This window comes from Wyeomyia smithii, chromosome 3, assembly GCF_029784165.1.
Source record: "Wyeomyia smithii strain HCP4-BCI-WySm-NY-G18 chromosome 3, ASM2978416v1, whole genome shotgun sequence".
NCBI lineage: Eukaryota > Metazoa > Arthropoda > Insecta > Diptera > Culicidae > Wyeomyia > Wyeomyia smithii.
Genome location: NC_073696.1, coordinates 89,829,984 through 89,844,908, shown reverse-complemented (window position 1 = coordinate 89,844,908; position 14,925 = coordinate 89,829,984). Strand labels below are relative to the sequence as shown.

The following is a 14,925-nucleotide window of genomic DNA, read 5'->3' as shown; positions in this document are numbered from 1 at the left end:
TTCAAAAAAAACATAGAAAATTGAAAATATAAATAAACGAAAGAATAATTATTAGTATTTTTCTATACATAATAAGTCTTCAAAAGAATCATACAGACAGGTTTAATGAGTTTTAATTTTTAGCTTAAAGATAGGTATATTATGAATTAAATATCTTGAAAACCCCCAATTCTGAAAAATCTATTTATTTTGAAAACCAAAAAAGTTACCAAAACATTGATCTGAACTTGAATAATCAGAAAACAAAGTAAGTTGAACTTAGAAATTTTTTTTTCAGATTTTTCACAGTGTATATTTTATTTAAAAAGAAAAAAAATACCATCCACAACTTTGTCAGAGACACTATACCGATAAAGTCAACCGTTTCGGCCCTAAAAATATTGTTTATCCTCAAAAAATGGTGGGCGATCTTACCCCGCTGGTGGGCGGGCTTACCCCGCATGAAAAAGATCTGCACATTTTCAATGAATTTTTAAAAATTGAAAAAAAAACTGGAAAATAAACAAAAATATTTCAGTTCTTATTTTTTAAATGCGGGTATTGAATAGAAGAACCTCTTAGCGAAGAAAAAATGAAATTGCAGCCGCAACTTTTTTTTCTACAAACAGAATTGCTTAAGGAGGCGGTCTTACCCCGCTTACCCCTAGTTTTTTCCTAGGTTCTGTAGATTATTGCCAGCGTAGCCTTATATTTGCGCAGTCTTTCTCAAATTGTGTGCAAACTTTTGCTCGCGGATCGCATTTTTTTCGAATTGCGGTAGGTTTTTATTTTTCAGATATCAAGAAAAAAATCCCGGATTTCGAGCAGTTGCATACATTTATTTATTTGAGCCTAATGATCTCGAACGCAACTGGAGAAAGGTCTTTATCGAAGATGAAACTGATTGAAAATAGGTTGCGTACGACTATGAAGAGTGAAAGGCTGTCAAACTTAGCATTGTCAAGTTGAGAGTACAATATTCTGAAGGAGCTGAATGTTGATTATTCAATCAATAAGTTCTCTGCAAAAAAAAACTCGTAAGAAAAAATTCTAGCAAATTTTTGGTAACTTTCCAATGAGAAATAAGTGTTTTTAACTCGTACGATAAAAAACGGGTTTGTTTTATTCTGGGGCCCCCACTGTAAACTGGGCCCCGGGCCCCCACAATCGTAAATCCGGCTCTGTTAGCTCGTAAGTAGCCACCTCCTCCTCCGGGGTTGGACGCCATAAAATCGATTGAAGAGGTCTTTCGTCTTGATGCACAATTATTTGTCGAAACATTTTTCGACATCTGCTACCAGCATGATTTGCTTGGTTCGACAGCGAAGTATAATTATCCTAAGATCGTCTTGAATGGACGGGCCCGTGAGCAATACATCGTTCAGCGACACACCTGACGATGTTTTACACGACGCATCGAACACCACCCGAACCTTAGTGGTAGTGCTCGCCTCCTTGATAACCGGATGATGGGGTAAGTAGCAGCGCTTGACCGTTTCTTGGGTTGTGTTGTTGACCTTTCGCATGTGTCCTAGGCGAAGATATTCTTCCATAAACGAGCCATATTGTTTCCGTAGATCCTCATCCCTGGCCAACCTGCGTTCTGTCCCCCAAAGACGCCTATAAGCAATCCCCCTGGAATCACCTAATTTCGACATGATATCTTCGTGTTTAGGTAATGAAACGATATAACGGCCGTCCGCTGCACGTTTCACGGAATGGGCAAACAAATCCTCACAGCGTTTTTCTTCTGGTGAAAGATTGCAGTTCGACTCAATTTCTTCACACGCCCAAAATCGAGTCACTAATTCCTCCAAATGATCTGTAGTTGACACGTTGCAACTAATCTGCATACTGTTTTCCGGTACCGGCCGCGCACCACACACCACCCACCCGAAAGCCGATTCGTGTAGCGCTGGTAATTGTTTACTAATAACCATTTGGCGGCCCGTGCTAAAAACTCGAAGAAAGACTCAATTCCAAGTACGATATCAATTCCTTTAGAAACGCCAAATGCCGGGTCCGCTAATTGAAAACCTTGTGGAATCGGCCAGCCAATAGTGTCCACAGTGACTGTTGGTAAGTTTGCTGTCACCTTGGGTAACACGAGAAAGCTCATCAAACGAGAAAAATCCGACACACGGGAACGTATCAGTGCCCAAATTTGTTGCTTAACCTTAGTTGATCCTTGTCCGATTCCTGATACGGAAATATCTACCTTATCTCGAACAACCTGTAACCGCTGGCTTAATCGCGTTGATATAAAATTGCTCTCCGACCCCGAGTCGAGTAGAGCTCTTGCTTGTATCCGACTGCCACTGTCGTCCTTAATGACAATTACCGCCGTCGCCAGGAGAACTTGGGACGAATAATTAACCGCACCTGCCACCACTGCCCTGGAGTTTGCCAGATTTGCCACTTGTGTAGAGGGGGTAGCGGTAATATGAGAAGGATTTGAGATTTCTCTCTGGCCGGACATATTAGAACCTTGAGTCCTCGACTCCTTAGCCTCGTGTCCCTTTCCGCTCCGAAAACAAACCAAGGTGTGATGTCTCCCTTTACAATTTCGACAAGAGTATTTTGATTGACAGTCTTTTGCGTGATGACCTTGTTTAAAACAGTTGCGGCATAGCGAGTGAGCCCGTAGCATAGAATCCCTTTCCGCGACGGTCAATCCTTGAAATGTTGTGCACTGGTACAATGGATGATTTTCCTTACATGCGACACAACGGCCACCTTGTGTTTGTGTTGTGTTGAAGCTGGTCTTAGTCCCGACCAACTTAAAGTTGCCTGTTGGTTGAGAAGGCTGGCCACTCCTAGTGTCAGCCACCCTCGCAGGTAGAGATTCCAAAATTTCAATTCGCCTTTGAAGAAAATCGGTCCTCTCCTTTAGTGAGTCCGTTTCTGAAGCAGCTGAGTGCTCTTCCCATCCTCTCCTTGTGAACGGATCTAGGCGCGAAGCGAGCAGGTTAACCAAAAGTAAATCCTTATAATCCCCCGGTTGCACAATTTGGTCAAGCGTTTGAACGACACGTTGGAAAGTCTCCAGCAAAGCATGTTAATCCACGATCGATTCTTTAGATAAAGTTGGCAATTTGATAAGCGTTTGGATTTGCCGTTTTTTCAGTTGCTTGCTGTTGTTGTATCGCCTTAACAGCATCTCCCATGCAACCTTGTAGTTAGCACTAGTGATTTTTATTGGTTCAATGAGGCTTTTAGGTTCACCCTGCAGGCATCCTTTCAGGTAATGAAATTTTTCTACCTCTGGTAAATCTGGCTTCCAATGAATGAGGGAGGTGAATAGGTCGCGGAAACCTAGCCAATCATCTATGTCTCCGTTGAAGGTTTGAAGTTTAATCTGCGGTAAGCGCACGTGATCAGTTGTGCTTTGTGACACTGAATCATTAGCTCGAATAGTTTGCTCCAAAACGGGTGGATCCTGTCTTTCCTTGGCTCTATCCATAAGAAAAGACTTTGCCTTATAGTACTGCTCGCTAAATTCCTGCCTTTCATCATCGTATGTCTCCCCCTTCGAAACGTAGTCATCATGAGCCTTAATTTCAATTAACGTATCGCAAAATTTCTCCCACAGTTCATCAATCTTCTCCAAACGTACAGCCACATCACTAGCGGTCCTCTCCTCACTGAAGGATTCAACAAACTCCCATATGTCCCTAAATTGAGCTTGGACGTCTTTTAACCGCGTAACCAGTAACTTTAGTGTTGCTGTCTTTTTAGTCGTTGAAGCTGCCGCTGGCGCCATGTTGCTTCGTCGTTGCAGTAACCGATACAGTTTGATGATTTTAGTGTATTATCCGTTGAATGGTCCTAGCTTGGCTAGGCATATACTACGTGCAGCACTGACCTTACAAAAAAATAGTTTGCGCTAAAAGCGATCAAATTAATGATGAACCTGGTGATCACAAAATCGGGATGACCGTGACACTCGGTGATTGGATGATTGTGATTAGACGCAGAAGAGAGGTAAAACGAATATGTAGTATCGAAATATGCCAGCCTCGACTGGACATATACTGTGGTAACTCACCACAGGAACTAATAGTGGTTGCAGCCCAATAGCATTCCACGGTTGAACAAAATACCCAGCAATTCGATAGTTGAGGGATGTAGCCGGAGAGTATATATATTTTATTAAAAGTGTGTATATCTGAGTCCCAGCTTCGGTGGGCACATACTATTTGTTCACTCACCTGGAGAAAAATGTTGCTGCGCTCCCAGGTGGAAGTGAATATGCAGTTACCAGCCAGTCAGTCAGTCCCTTAGACAAGTAAAATTCTCCTCCTTTCCAGTATCCAGGTTGATATCGATATCAGAAATACGCGTGCGGTCGAAGTCCAGATGTTGATTTAGCGTTATCGCTGCTCTGCGATGATGAATTGTACCCCTTGTAGTATAACTCTAACATGGCACACCAAGCCAAATGATGCCAGTAAAGCGCGGGATGAAAGCCAAATCGCAATGGCCGCCAGTCGACTATATTAATCCAAAATCCGAAAACGCCTTTGATCCAAGTACAATGGCGTAGTGACGCGATAGGTTGCCAAATAAACCAAATAAATCCGCCGTTCTAAATCCGGCTCGAAGGACCAGAATAATGGGGTGCTGAATCTGCGGCCGCCTAGGGGGAAATCTCCGATAGCCAAGAGTGGACGTGACTCAGGTCCCCAACATCGAAAATAAATCCACCGCTATATGTGACGCTTCACAACCGTTCCGTGATAGGGTCCGTGATCGGTTACTAATAAAACCGTTTGAGTGACTACACGCTTTATTAACTTTAAACTAATTAACACTATTTTATTAACGTTTAATTTATACATTAAAAGAAGCACATAGTGCGGCTCCAACCTTCTCCAACCGTGACTGACTGGCAACTGGACTCCAACTCCTGGTTTCGCGCTATATTTGATCCGCACCGCTGCTGTGGTAGTGTTATCTCCCGCTTATCTCTGCTGATCCGTCTCTCGGAGTTTTATAGCTCTTGGCGGGATCGAGGATCGCAAGTGATGACGTCACTGATTCGAGTGCTGCTGGGTTACGCACAGGAGGGATGTGCATTTTTGCTACAACTCGTCGACAAATAGAGTAGGAATAGAGTGGGCGTAGGGACGGAGAGTAGAGTAGTAGTAGAGTGTAAGTAAGGTAGGAGTAGAGTGGGAGTAGGGTAGGAGTCAAGTAGGAGTGAAGTAGGAGTAGAGTAGAAGTAGAGTGGGAGTAGAGTAGTAGTAGAGCAGAAGTAGAGTCGGAGTAGAGTAGGAGTAGAGTGAGACTAGACTAAAAGTAGAGTCGGAATAGAGTAAGAGTAGAGACTGAGTGAATAGCAGTAGTAGAGTCGGAGTAAAGTAGAAGTAGAGTAGAAGTAGAGTAGGATTAGAGTGGGAGTAAAGTTGGAGTAGAGTGGGAGTAGAGTAGGAGTGAAGTAGAAGTAGAGTGAGTAAAGTGAGTAAAGTGGGAGCAGATCAGTAGTAAGGTAGCAGTAGAGTGAGATTAGACTAAGAGTAGAGTAGGAGTAAAGTAGAAGTTGCGTAGGAGTGGAGTAAGAATAGAACAGGAGTAGAGTAGGAACGAAGTAGAAGTTGAGTAGAAATAGAGTGAGAATAGAGTAGAGTAAAGAAAGACTAGACTATGAGTAGAGTAGGAATAGAGTGGGAGTAAGGATGGACAGTTGAGTAGTAGTAGAGTGAAAGTAATGCAAGTGTAGAGTGGGAGTAGAGTAGAAATAAAGTAGGAGTGAAGTAGGAGTAGAGTAGAAGAAGAGTGGGAGTAGAGTACGAGTAGAAGAGCAGTAGAGTAATAGTAGAGCAGGAGTAGAGTAGAGGTAGAGTAGTAGTAGAGCAGTAGTAGAGTAGGTGTAGAGTAGAGGTAAAGTAGCAGCAAAGTAACAGTAGAGTAAGAGTAGAATAGAGGTAGAGTAGGAGTAGAATAGAGGATGAGTAGGAGTAGAATAAAGATAGTGTAGGAGTAGAATAGAGGTAGAGTACGAGTAGAATAGAGGTAGAGTAGGAGTAGAGTGGGAGTAAAGTGAGAGTAAAGTAGGAGTAGAGTAGAGTAGAGTAGAGTAGAGTAGAGTTGAGTAGAGTAGAGTAGAGTAGAGTAGAGTAGAGTAGAGTAGAGTAGAGTAGAGTAGAGTAGAGTAGAGTAGAGTAGAGTAGAGTAGAGTAGAGTAGAGTAGAGTAGAGTAGAGTAGAGTAGAGTAGAGTAGAGTAGAGTAGAGTAGAGTAGAGTAGAGTAGAGTAGAGTAGAGTAGGAGTAGGAGTAGGTGTAGAGTAGAGTAGAGTAGAGTAGAGTAGATTAGAGTAGGAGTAGGAGTGGGAGTAGGAGTAGGAGTAGGAGTAGGAGTAGGAGTAGGAGTAGGAGTAGGAGTAGGAGTAGGAGTAGGAGTAGGAGTAGGAGTAGGAGTAGCAGTATGAGTATGAGTATGAGTAGGAGTAGGAGTAGGAGTAGGAGTAGGAGTAGGAGTAGGAGTAGGAGTAGGAGTAGGAGCAGGAGTAGGAGTAGGAGTAGGAGTAGGAGTAGGAGTAGGAGTAGGAGTAGGAGTAGGAGTAGGAGTAGGAGTAGGAGTAGGAGTAGGAGTAGGAGTAGGAGTAGGAGTAGGAGTAGGAGTAGGAGTAGGAGTGGGAGTAGGAGTAGAGTAGAGTAGAGTAGAGTAGAGTAGAGTAGAGTAGAGTACTTGAGTAGAGTAGAGTACTCGAGTAGAGTAGAGTACTCGAGTAGAGTAGAGTACTCGAGTATAGTAGAGTACTCGAGTAGAGTAGAGTAGAGTAGAGAGCAAAGCAAAGCTTTTTTTTATTAACACTCAATTCAAAACTAAATAAAATTTCATAAAATACTGAAAGCCCAAAATGATATTTTAGCCAATAGTAACTTCTGTTCAAAATTTAATTCTAATCCACATCTGCCACATTTTGTTTGGCATTGCTCTTTGTTGAGCTTCAACAAACATTCATTGATAGTGAAAAGTTGATGTTACTATGATATCCACTAGTCAATAGGACGAACATTGTTTTGGATGTAATTTTTCAAGTGTTGAATATCTCTCTATGTTTCTTCATTATCGTATGTGTTCCACTTTATAACTGGTTTGGAAACATTCGATTGAAATATATCACCAAAGTCTGCGCCCAGAGCAAGTCAATGCATACTTGAATATTTAGTCAACGCTTTCTACGATGGTTATGGTTAAGTTACAATAAACTAGAATTTTGCCAAAAATATATGAGTATTCGCTCAATTTCAACCCTCTGTGGGGTGGCATTGTGTTAAAATCAAAAGTTGAGATTAATACCTGGAAAATTACCAGTACAGGTCAGACTCGATTATCTGGAGTTAAGAAAAACATTTCGCTCCGGATAATCGAACACTCCGGATAAACGTGCCATTTTTTTTTAAATTTTTAGTATTTCTCATCTAGAACAGTGATTTTTCTATTATAATAAATTGTACACAATACATATGTAACTAGTATTTTGACTATTGCACGACAATATTAGGATATTGATATTGCTTCAAATTCTTGCACCTTGCAAACAAGCTCCCTGAACTACTAAAAAGTGAGGTTAGGCCGGTCCGTGCAATGATCTATATGGACGCTCGATATGGTCACTAATTGATTTCGCTTGATTAGTATTGGTTCAATAATCCGGAAGTGTCCGGAACACAACCGGGACAAGCCTACTTGTGGTTCTATTTCTATTCTTCATTTTTACGAATGAAACACATGAACAGCATTATAAAATAGTAAGTTTAAGGTCGACAATAAACTACGTGGATTATAGGCTGGAGGGGTTGACCAGAAACTACGTCTCATACAAATCATAAAAAACTCTGGGATAACCAGTAATGAGAACGTGATTTAAAAACAGCCTTATAGTGGCGTCTCCAGATTTCACATAAATGGAAAACAGCAGAGTGATTGAGATCAATCAAAGAAATAGTTATCGGTTTCCGTTATACTCTACTAAATTTTTTGGAAATAAATATTGAAATTCAGTCCGCAAATATATATTTCGACTGTGACGTACAGTCTTCCTCAGTGCTTATGTGGACTGGTCCACATAAGCACTGAGAAAGACTGTACGTCACAGTCGAAATATATATTTGCGGACTGAATTTCAATATTTATTTCCAAAAAATTTAGTAGAGTATAACGGAAACCGATAACTATTTCTTTGATTGAAAACGTTAGGGCCAAAATTCAATTATTATTCGTCATTTCCCGATCAGTCAAAAATATCAGGATTATAACAAATTTTGTTATAATATTTTGTTATGAACTTTTTGTATCAACTTGTGTTCTAAACTTGGTCTCGTTAATAGTTAAAATATCAAAATTTGATATAATTCTGTAACTTTTATCATTCTGGCATATCAAGAATATTAGAGGCTTTGCTATTTCTATCAAGTTCAGATATATTTGTGTTACCAGTTTTATAATCATTTGATCATATTCGTTTGATATATTCCAAAACCACTGGACACATACCCACAACCCTCCTTTCTTTCTCTGAAAGTGATTAGTTTACATAAGATAGGTGTACCAATGTTTGTTACATTCCATAAATTATATAAGACATTGTAATATTCCATCTGAAAACTGTAAGCTCACTGTTCTCAAGCTTAATATTTATTATTTTAAATGATACCATAGGTAGAAAATGCATGTATACGATGTATACGATGCAAGTGTTTTGGTGTACACGAACTAATTTTGTCATGAATGTGAATTTCGCAAACTGCATTATAGCTTGGTACAAACTCACCCCCAAAGAGTTCGAAAAGCGTACAGTTTAAAAAAACGTTCTTTCTGTAAAGGTTCAATACATAACATATTAATATTTCTGAAACACATTAGAGACGACCTCCTAACGTACCATCTGAGCAGTAACTTGTTGTGATATCTTGATCGGGTTGGTTTGTATGGGACATTTTTTTGGAAACATTATTTGCGCATGTTTTTCACCCTGTACTTTGAAACCATACTCAAGTAAACCAGCTCACTAACATCAACAATATTCTATTTCGAGTTGTGAATAAATAGTTCGTGTTTCATGTAGTGTGGAATTCGAGGCATTAGGTTCTAGAAAGCTTAAGTAATTTCACATACAAACATTTCCCGTTTTGACTCAATCTCACCCCCGTGGCCTATATCCCTCCGGCAAACAGTACAAGCAAATATTTCCAGTGGTAAAACTGTCAGCCTGTTAGCTATTCAATCCCAAAAAATGCGTGTGCATGTGCAATGCGCGAATGCATTTATCATTCATGTTTGTTTAATTGTAAACCACCTACGAACACACCAGCTATCAAATGAGTCGTGCCTAACCAAACCAGAAGCCAGACGATATTTTCTTTTTGTTTATGTTACGATGAATTGCAGTTAGACCGCACACTATCAATACATGAAAATTGTCACAAAAAACGCCGCATCTTCCAGACACGGATCTATTACATGTCCGAAATGCACTAGTTTAAACAGTGTTACATTGAACTTCAACATTGCAGTTGCAGTACAGTTCAACTTGTTGTACCTAGATGAAAAGTATCGCTACAGTTCTGGTTCTCGCCGCGTACTCATCGCTGGTACTAGCGGATCTTCCCCACTACACTACCTACAAAAGTTTTCAAATTGCATTCTACGAATGTGCAGAATACTATCGAGTTCCCAACTGCACCGTTCGACGGTACATCGAGCAATCCTACCCACCAGAGGAGGAGGTGAAGAAACTTATTCGCTGCACGTTGATTAATCTGGGTGCTTGGGATGATGATAACGGTGTGCGTCAACAGGTTATGCGCAACTACTTTGTCCCGCGACCGGATGACACTTGCTACGAAAGACGAACTCGCGAGTGTCTCGAAAGCATTGTCTATGATGATGTTTATACTCGAGCATACGAAACGTTCAAGTGCTACCTTCGTAACTATGGAACTCTCATCTCGGATGACGAATTCGTACCAAACGAACATCTGGAATTGGATCAGTTGGCCCTCACTAGCCTGATAATCTCCAATCTTCCATTTGACATCCTAATCCAGTACTGCAGAGGAAATATTCAGGATGAAAAGCATTTCCCCGACTTATTGTACGTGATAATGGTACGAGGTGGATACTATAGCCCTCAAAACGGTTGGAACTTGGGCAATTTGTACACTCAGCTAGGCAACGACATCCTACTGGACCCATCCACAAAAAAGTGCATCGCTGACGTCGCAAAGGAGAAATGTAATGCCGATGAGATTACGAAATTCTTCGGAACGTGGAAACGGTGTCTTAGCGCGTACGTTCCACTGTTGGATCATATTCAACATGCGGCTAAGAAATTGATTGGAGTGTCTGCTAAATGCCTCTGCTCTACATTCTCGTACAATGGAGGAAACTAGTGGTGGAAGTATGTGGAAGGATTGGACAGTTATTTTGGAATGTCACGCAATATCTTAAGAAGGTTTTGAATGCAGTCAAGTTTTGTTTAATAAATTTCAAAAATAATCTCTCGGTTCAAAATTTCCGTTATGAATTAATAAATAATTAGACAATAATATTTGTTTTTATTCATTACTCGGGAAATTCTACGGATAAAGAAGTTTTTATCTAGAGCATTTTTTCTCGAAAACAACATGATAAATACTACAGCTCATTTTGCCTAACTGTATTGTATTTCACCACTCGAATCTTACTAGCACTGAGTAACATAACAGCATCACTTCATTCAATGCTATCTGTCCTTCGAGGAATTGGCAACGTTCTATTTTATTTCATCTTTTCAACTGCTTTTATAGTGGCTCTTACCTAAGCTTTTAGGGACCATTCATTAATGATGTCACGCAAAACTGCGTGACATCTATAATGGATGATCCCTTATCTATAAAGAGCTGTTCCTGCTTCTATTTAAAATTATGACATAGAAATTAAAGTTTTTACCTAATTTATTTACATTTTGTTTGGCATTGCTCTTTGTTGAGCTTCAACAAACATTCATTAATAGTGAAAAGTTGATGTTACTATGTAATCCACTAGTCAATAGGACGAACATTGTTTAGGATGTAATTTTTCAAGTGTTGAATATCTCTCTATGTTTCTTCATTATCGTATGTGTTTCACTTTATAACTGGTTTGGAAACATTCGATTGAAATATATCACCAAAGTCTGCGTCCAGAGCAAGTCAATGCATACTTAAATATTTAGTCAACGCTTTCTACGATGGTTATGGTTAAGTTACAATAAACTAGAATTTTGTCAAAAATATATGAGTATTCGCTCAATTTCAACCCTCTGTGGGGTGGCATTGTGTTAAAATCAAAAGTTGAGATTAATTCCTGGAAAATTACCAGTACAGGTCAGACTCGATTATCTTTTAGATTATTAATTTTTAGTATTTCTCATCTAGAACAGTGATTTTTCTATTATAATAAATTGTACACAATACATATGTAACTAGTATTTTGACTATTGCAGGACAATATTAGGATATTGATATTGCTTCAAATTCTTGCACCTTGCAAACAAGCTCCCTGAACTACTAAAAAGTGAGGTTAGGCCGGTCCGTGCAATGATCTATATGGACGCTCGATATGGTCACTAATTGATTTCGCTTGATTAGTATTGGTTCAATAATCCGGAAGTGTCCGGAACACAACCGGGACAAGCCTACTTGTGGTTCTATTTCTATTCTTCATTTTTACGAATGAAACACATGAACAGCATTATAAAATAGTAAGTTTAAGGTCGACAATAAACTACGTGGGCTGGAGGGGTTGACCAGAAACTACGTCTCATACAAATCATAAAAAAGTATGACTGGATTAATTCGAAGGGTAGAGAGAACTCTGGGATAACCAGTAATGAGAACGTGATTTAAAAACAGCCTTATATGATGTCTCCAGATTTCACAAAAAGGGAAAACGTTAGGGCCAAAATTCAATTATTATTCGTCATTTCCCGATCAGTCAAAAATATCAGGATTATAACAAATTTTGTTATAAAATTTTGTTATGAACTTTTTGTATCAACTTGTGTTCTAAACTTGGTCTCGTTAATAGTTAAAATATCAAAATTTGATATAATTCTGTAACTTTTATCATTCTGGCATATCAAGAATATTTGAGGCTTTGCTATTTCTATCAAGTTCAGATATATTTGTGTTACCAGTTTTTTATAATCATTTGATCATATTCGTTTGATATATTCCAAAACCACTGGACACATACCCACAACCCTCCTTTCTTTCTCTGAAAGTGATAAGTTTACATAAGATAGGTGTACCAATGTTTGTTACATTCCATAAATTATATTAGACATTGTAATATTCCATCTGAAAACTGTAAGCTCACTGTTCTCAAGCTTAATATTTATTATTTTAAATGATACCATAGGTAGAAAATGCACCTATGTATACGATGCAAGTGTTTTGGTGTACACGAACTAATTTTGTCATGAATGTGAATTTCGCAAACTGCATTATAGCTTGGTACAAACTCACCCCCAAAGAGTTCGAAAAGAGTACAGTTTAAAAAAAAACGTTCTTTCTGTAAAGGTTCAATACATAACATATTAATATTTCTGAAACACATTAGAGACAACCTCCTAACGTACCATCTGAGCAGTAACTTGTTGTGATATCTTGATCGGGTTGGTTTGTATGGGACATTTTTTTGGAAACATTATTTGCGCATGTTTTTTACCCTGTACTTTGAAACCATACTCAAGTAAACCAGCTCACTAACATCAACAATATTCTATTTCGAGTTGTGAATAAATAGTTCGTGTTTCATGTAGTCTGGAATTCGAGGCATTAGGTTCTAGAAAGCTTAAGTAATTTCACATACAAACATTTCCCGTTTTGACTCAATCTCACCCCCGTGGCCTATAACCCCCGGCAAACAGTACAAGCAAACATTTCCAGTGGTAAAACTGACAGCCTGTTAGCTATTCAATCCCAAAAAATGCGTGTGCATGTGCATTGCGCGAATGCATTTATCATTCATGTTTGTTTTATTGTAAACCACCTACGAACACACCAGCTATCAAATGAGTCGTGCCTAACCAAACCAGAAGCCAGACGATATTTTGTTTTTGTTTATGTTACGATGAATTGCAGTTAGACTGCACACTATCAATACATGACAATTGTCACAAAAAAACGCCGCATCTTCTAGACACGGATCTATTACATGTCCGGAATGCACTAGTTTAAATAGTGTTACATTGAACTTCAACATTGCAGTTGCAGTACAGTTCAACTTGTTGTACCTAGATGAAAAGTATCGCTACAATTCTGGTTCTCGCCGCGTACTCATCGCTGGTACTAGCGGATCTTCCCCACTACACTACCTACAAAAGTTTTCAAACTGCATTCTACGAATGTGCAGAATACTGTCGAGTTCCCAACTGCACCGTTCGACGGTACATCGAGCAATCATACCCACCAGAGGAGGAGGTGAAGAAACTTATTCGCTGCACGTTGATTAATCTGGGTGCTTTGGATGATGATAACGGTGTGCTTCAACAGGTTATGCGCAACTACTTTGTCCCGCGACCGGATGACACTTGCTACGAAAGACGAACTCGCGAGTGTCTCGAAAGCATTGTCTATGATGATGTTTATACTCGAGCATACGAATCGTTCAAGTGCTACCTTCGTAACTATGGAACTCTCATCTCGGATGACGAATTCGTACCAAACGAACATCTGGAATTGGATCAGTTGGCCCTCACTAGCCTGATAATCTCCAATCTTCCATTTGACGTCCTAATCCAGTACTGCAGAGGAAATATTCAGGATGAAAAGCATTTCCCCGACTTATTGTACGTGATAATGGTACGAGGTGGATACTATAGCCCTCAAAACGATTGGAACTTGGGCAATTTGTACACTCAGCTAGGCAACGACATCCTACTGGACCCATCCACGAAAAAGTGCATCGCTGACGTCGCAAAGGAGAAATGTAATGCCGATGAGATTACGAAATTCTTCGAAACGTGGAAACGGTGTCTTAGCGCGTACGTTCCACTGTTGGATCATATTCAACATGCGGCTAAGAAATTGATTGGAGTGTCTGCTAAATGCCTCTGCTCTACATTCTCGTACAATGGAGGAAACTAGTGGTGGAAGTATGTGGAAGGATTGGACAGTTATTTTGGAATGTCACGCAATATCTTAAGAAGGTTTTGAATGCAGTCAAGTTTTGTTTAATAAATTTCAAAAATAATCTCTCGGTTCAAAATTTCCGTTATGAATTAATAAATAATTAGACAATAATATTTGTTTTTATTCATTACTCGGGAAATTCTACGGATAAAGAAGTTTTTATCTAGAGCATTTTTTCTCGAAAACAACATGATAAATACTACAGCTCATTTTGCCTAACTGTATTGTATTTCACCACTCGAATCTTACTAGCACTGAGTAACATAACAGCATCACTTCATTCAATGCTATCTGTCCTTCGAGGAATTGGCAACGTCCTATTTTATTTCATCTTTTCAACTGCTTTTATAGTGGCTCTTACCTAAGCTTTTAGGGACCATTCTTTAATGATGTCAGGCAAAACTGCGTGACATCTATAATGGATGATCCCTTATCTATAAAGAGCTGTTCCTGCTTCTATTTAAAATTATGACATAAAAATTAGAGTTTTTACCTAATTTATTTTGACTCTAATTCCTTTTCGAAATTTATTTCACGAGTGAACTAGAACTGTAGGACTATTCTACACCAAGTAATAAATCTGTGAGAATTAGTCATCTTCATTTTCGATGAAATTTTTCACTTATATTCAACAAAAATAAACATAACAATTCGAAAGCGTCGCGCTACTTTAAAAAATAAATAAAAGCAGTGTAATGGAGGGAACATAGCAAATATACGCGGACAAGTGTAGTTTTTTATAAGCCATGAATGTATGGTTTCCAGCCATTTGTTATTAAA

General features: G+C 39.2%; 4 protein-coding genes across 4 annotated transcripts; 2 read left to right on the top strand and 2 right to left on the bottom strand.

Moving 5' to 3' along the window:
• Nucleotides 1-1,244: 1,244 nt before the first annotated feature.
• LOC129728398 (uncharacterized) lies at nucleotides 1,245-2,458 on the bottom strand. Its single transcript, XM_055686836.1, has 2 exons — nucleotides 1,873-2,458; nucleotides 1,245-1,801 (listed from the first exon to the last, which is right to left on the bottom strand). Exons 1-2 carry the CDS (start codon nucleotides 2,456-2,458, stop codon nucleotides 1,245-1,247), a joined length of 1,143 nt encoding a protein of 380 aa, XP_055542811.1.
• A 579-nt stretch (nucleotides 2,459-3,037) lies between these two features.
• LOC129728397 (uncharacterized) lies at nucleotides 3,038-3,742 on the bottom strand. The gene has a single exon (XM_055686835.1). It carries the CDS (start codon nucleotides 3,740-3,742, stop codon nucleotides 3,038-3,040), a length of 705 nt encoding a protein of 234 aa, XP_055542810.1.
• A 5,789-nt stretch (nucleotides 3,743-9,531) lies between these two features.
• LOC129728396 (general odorant-binding protein 45-like) lies at nucleotides 9,532-10,380 on the top strand. The gene has a single exon (XM_055686834.1). It carries the CDS (start codon nucleotides 9,532-9,534, stop codon nucleotides 10,378-10,380), a length of 849 nt encoding a protein of 282 aa, XP_055542809.1.
• A 2,871-nt stretch (nucleotides 10,381-13,251) lies between these two features.
• Nucleotides 13,252-14,100, top strand: LOC129728395 (uncharacterized). The gene has a single exon (XM_055686833.1). It carries the CDS (start codon nucleotides 13,252-13,254, stop codon nucleotides 14,098-14,100), a length of 849 nt encoding a protein of 282 aa, XP_055542808.1.
• Nucleotides 14,101-14,925: the final 825 nt, after the last annotated feature.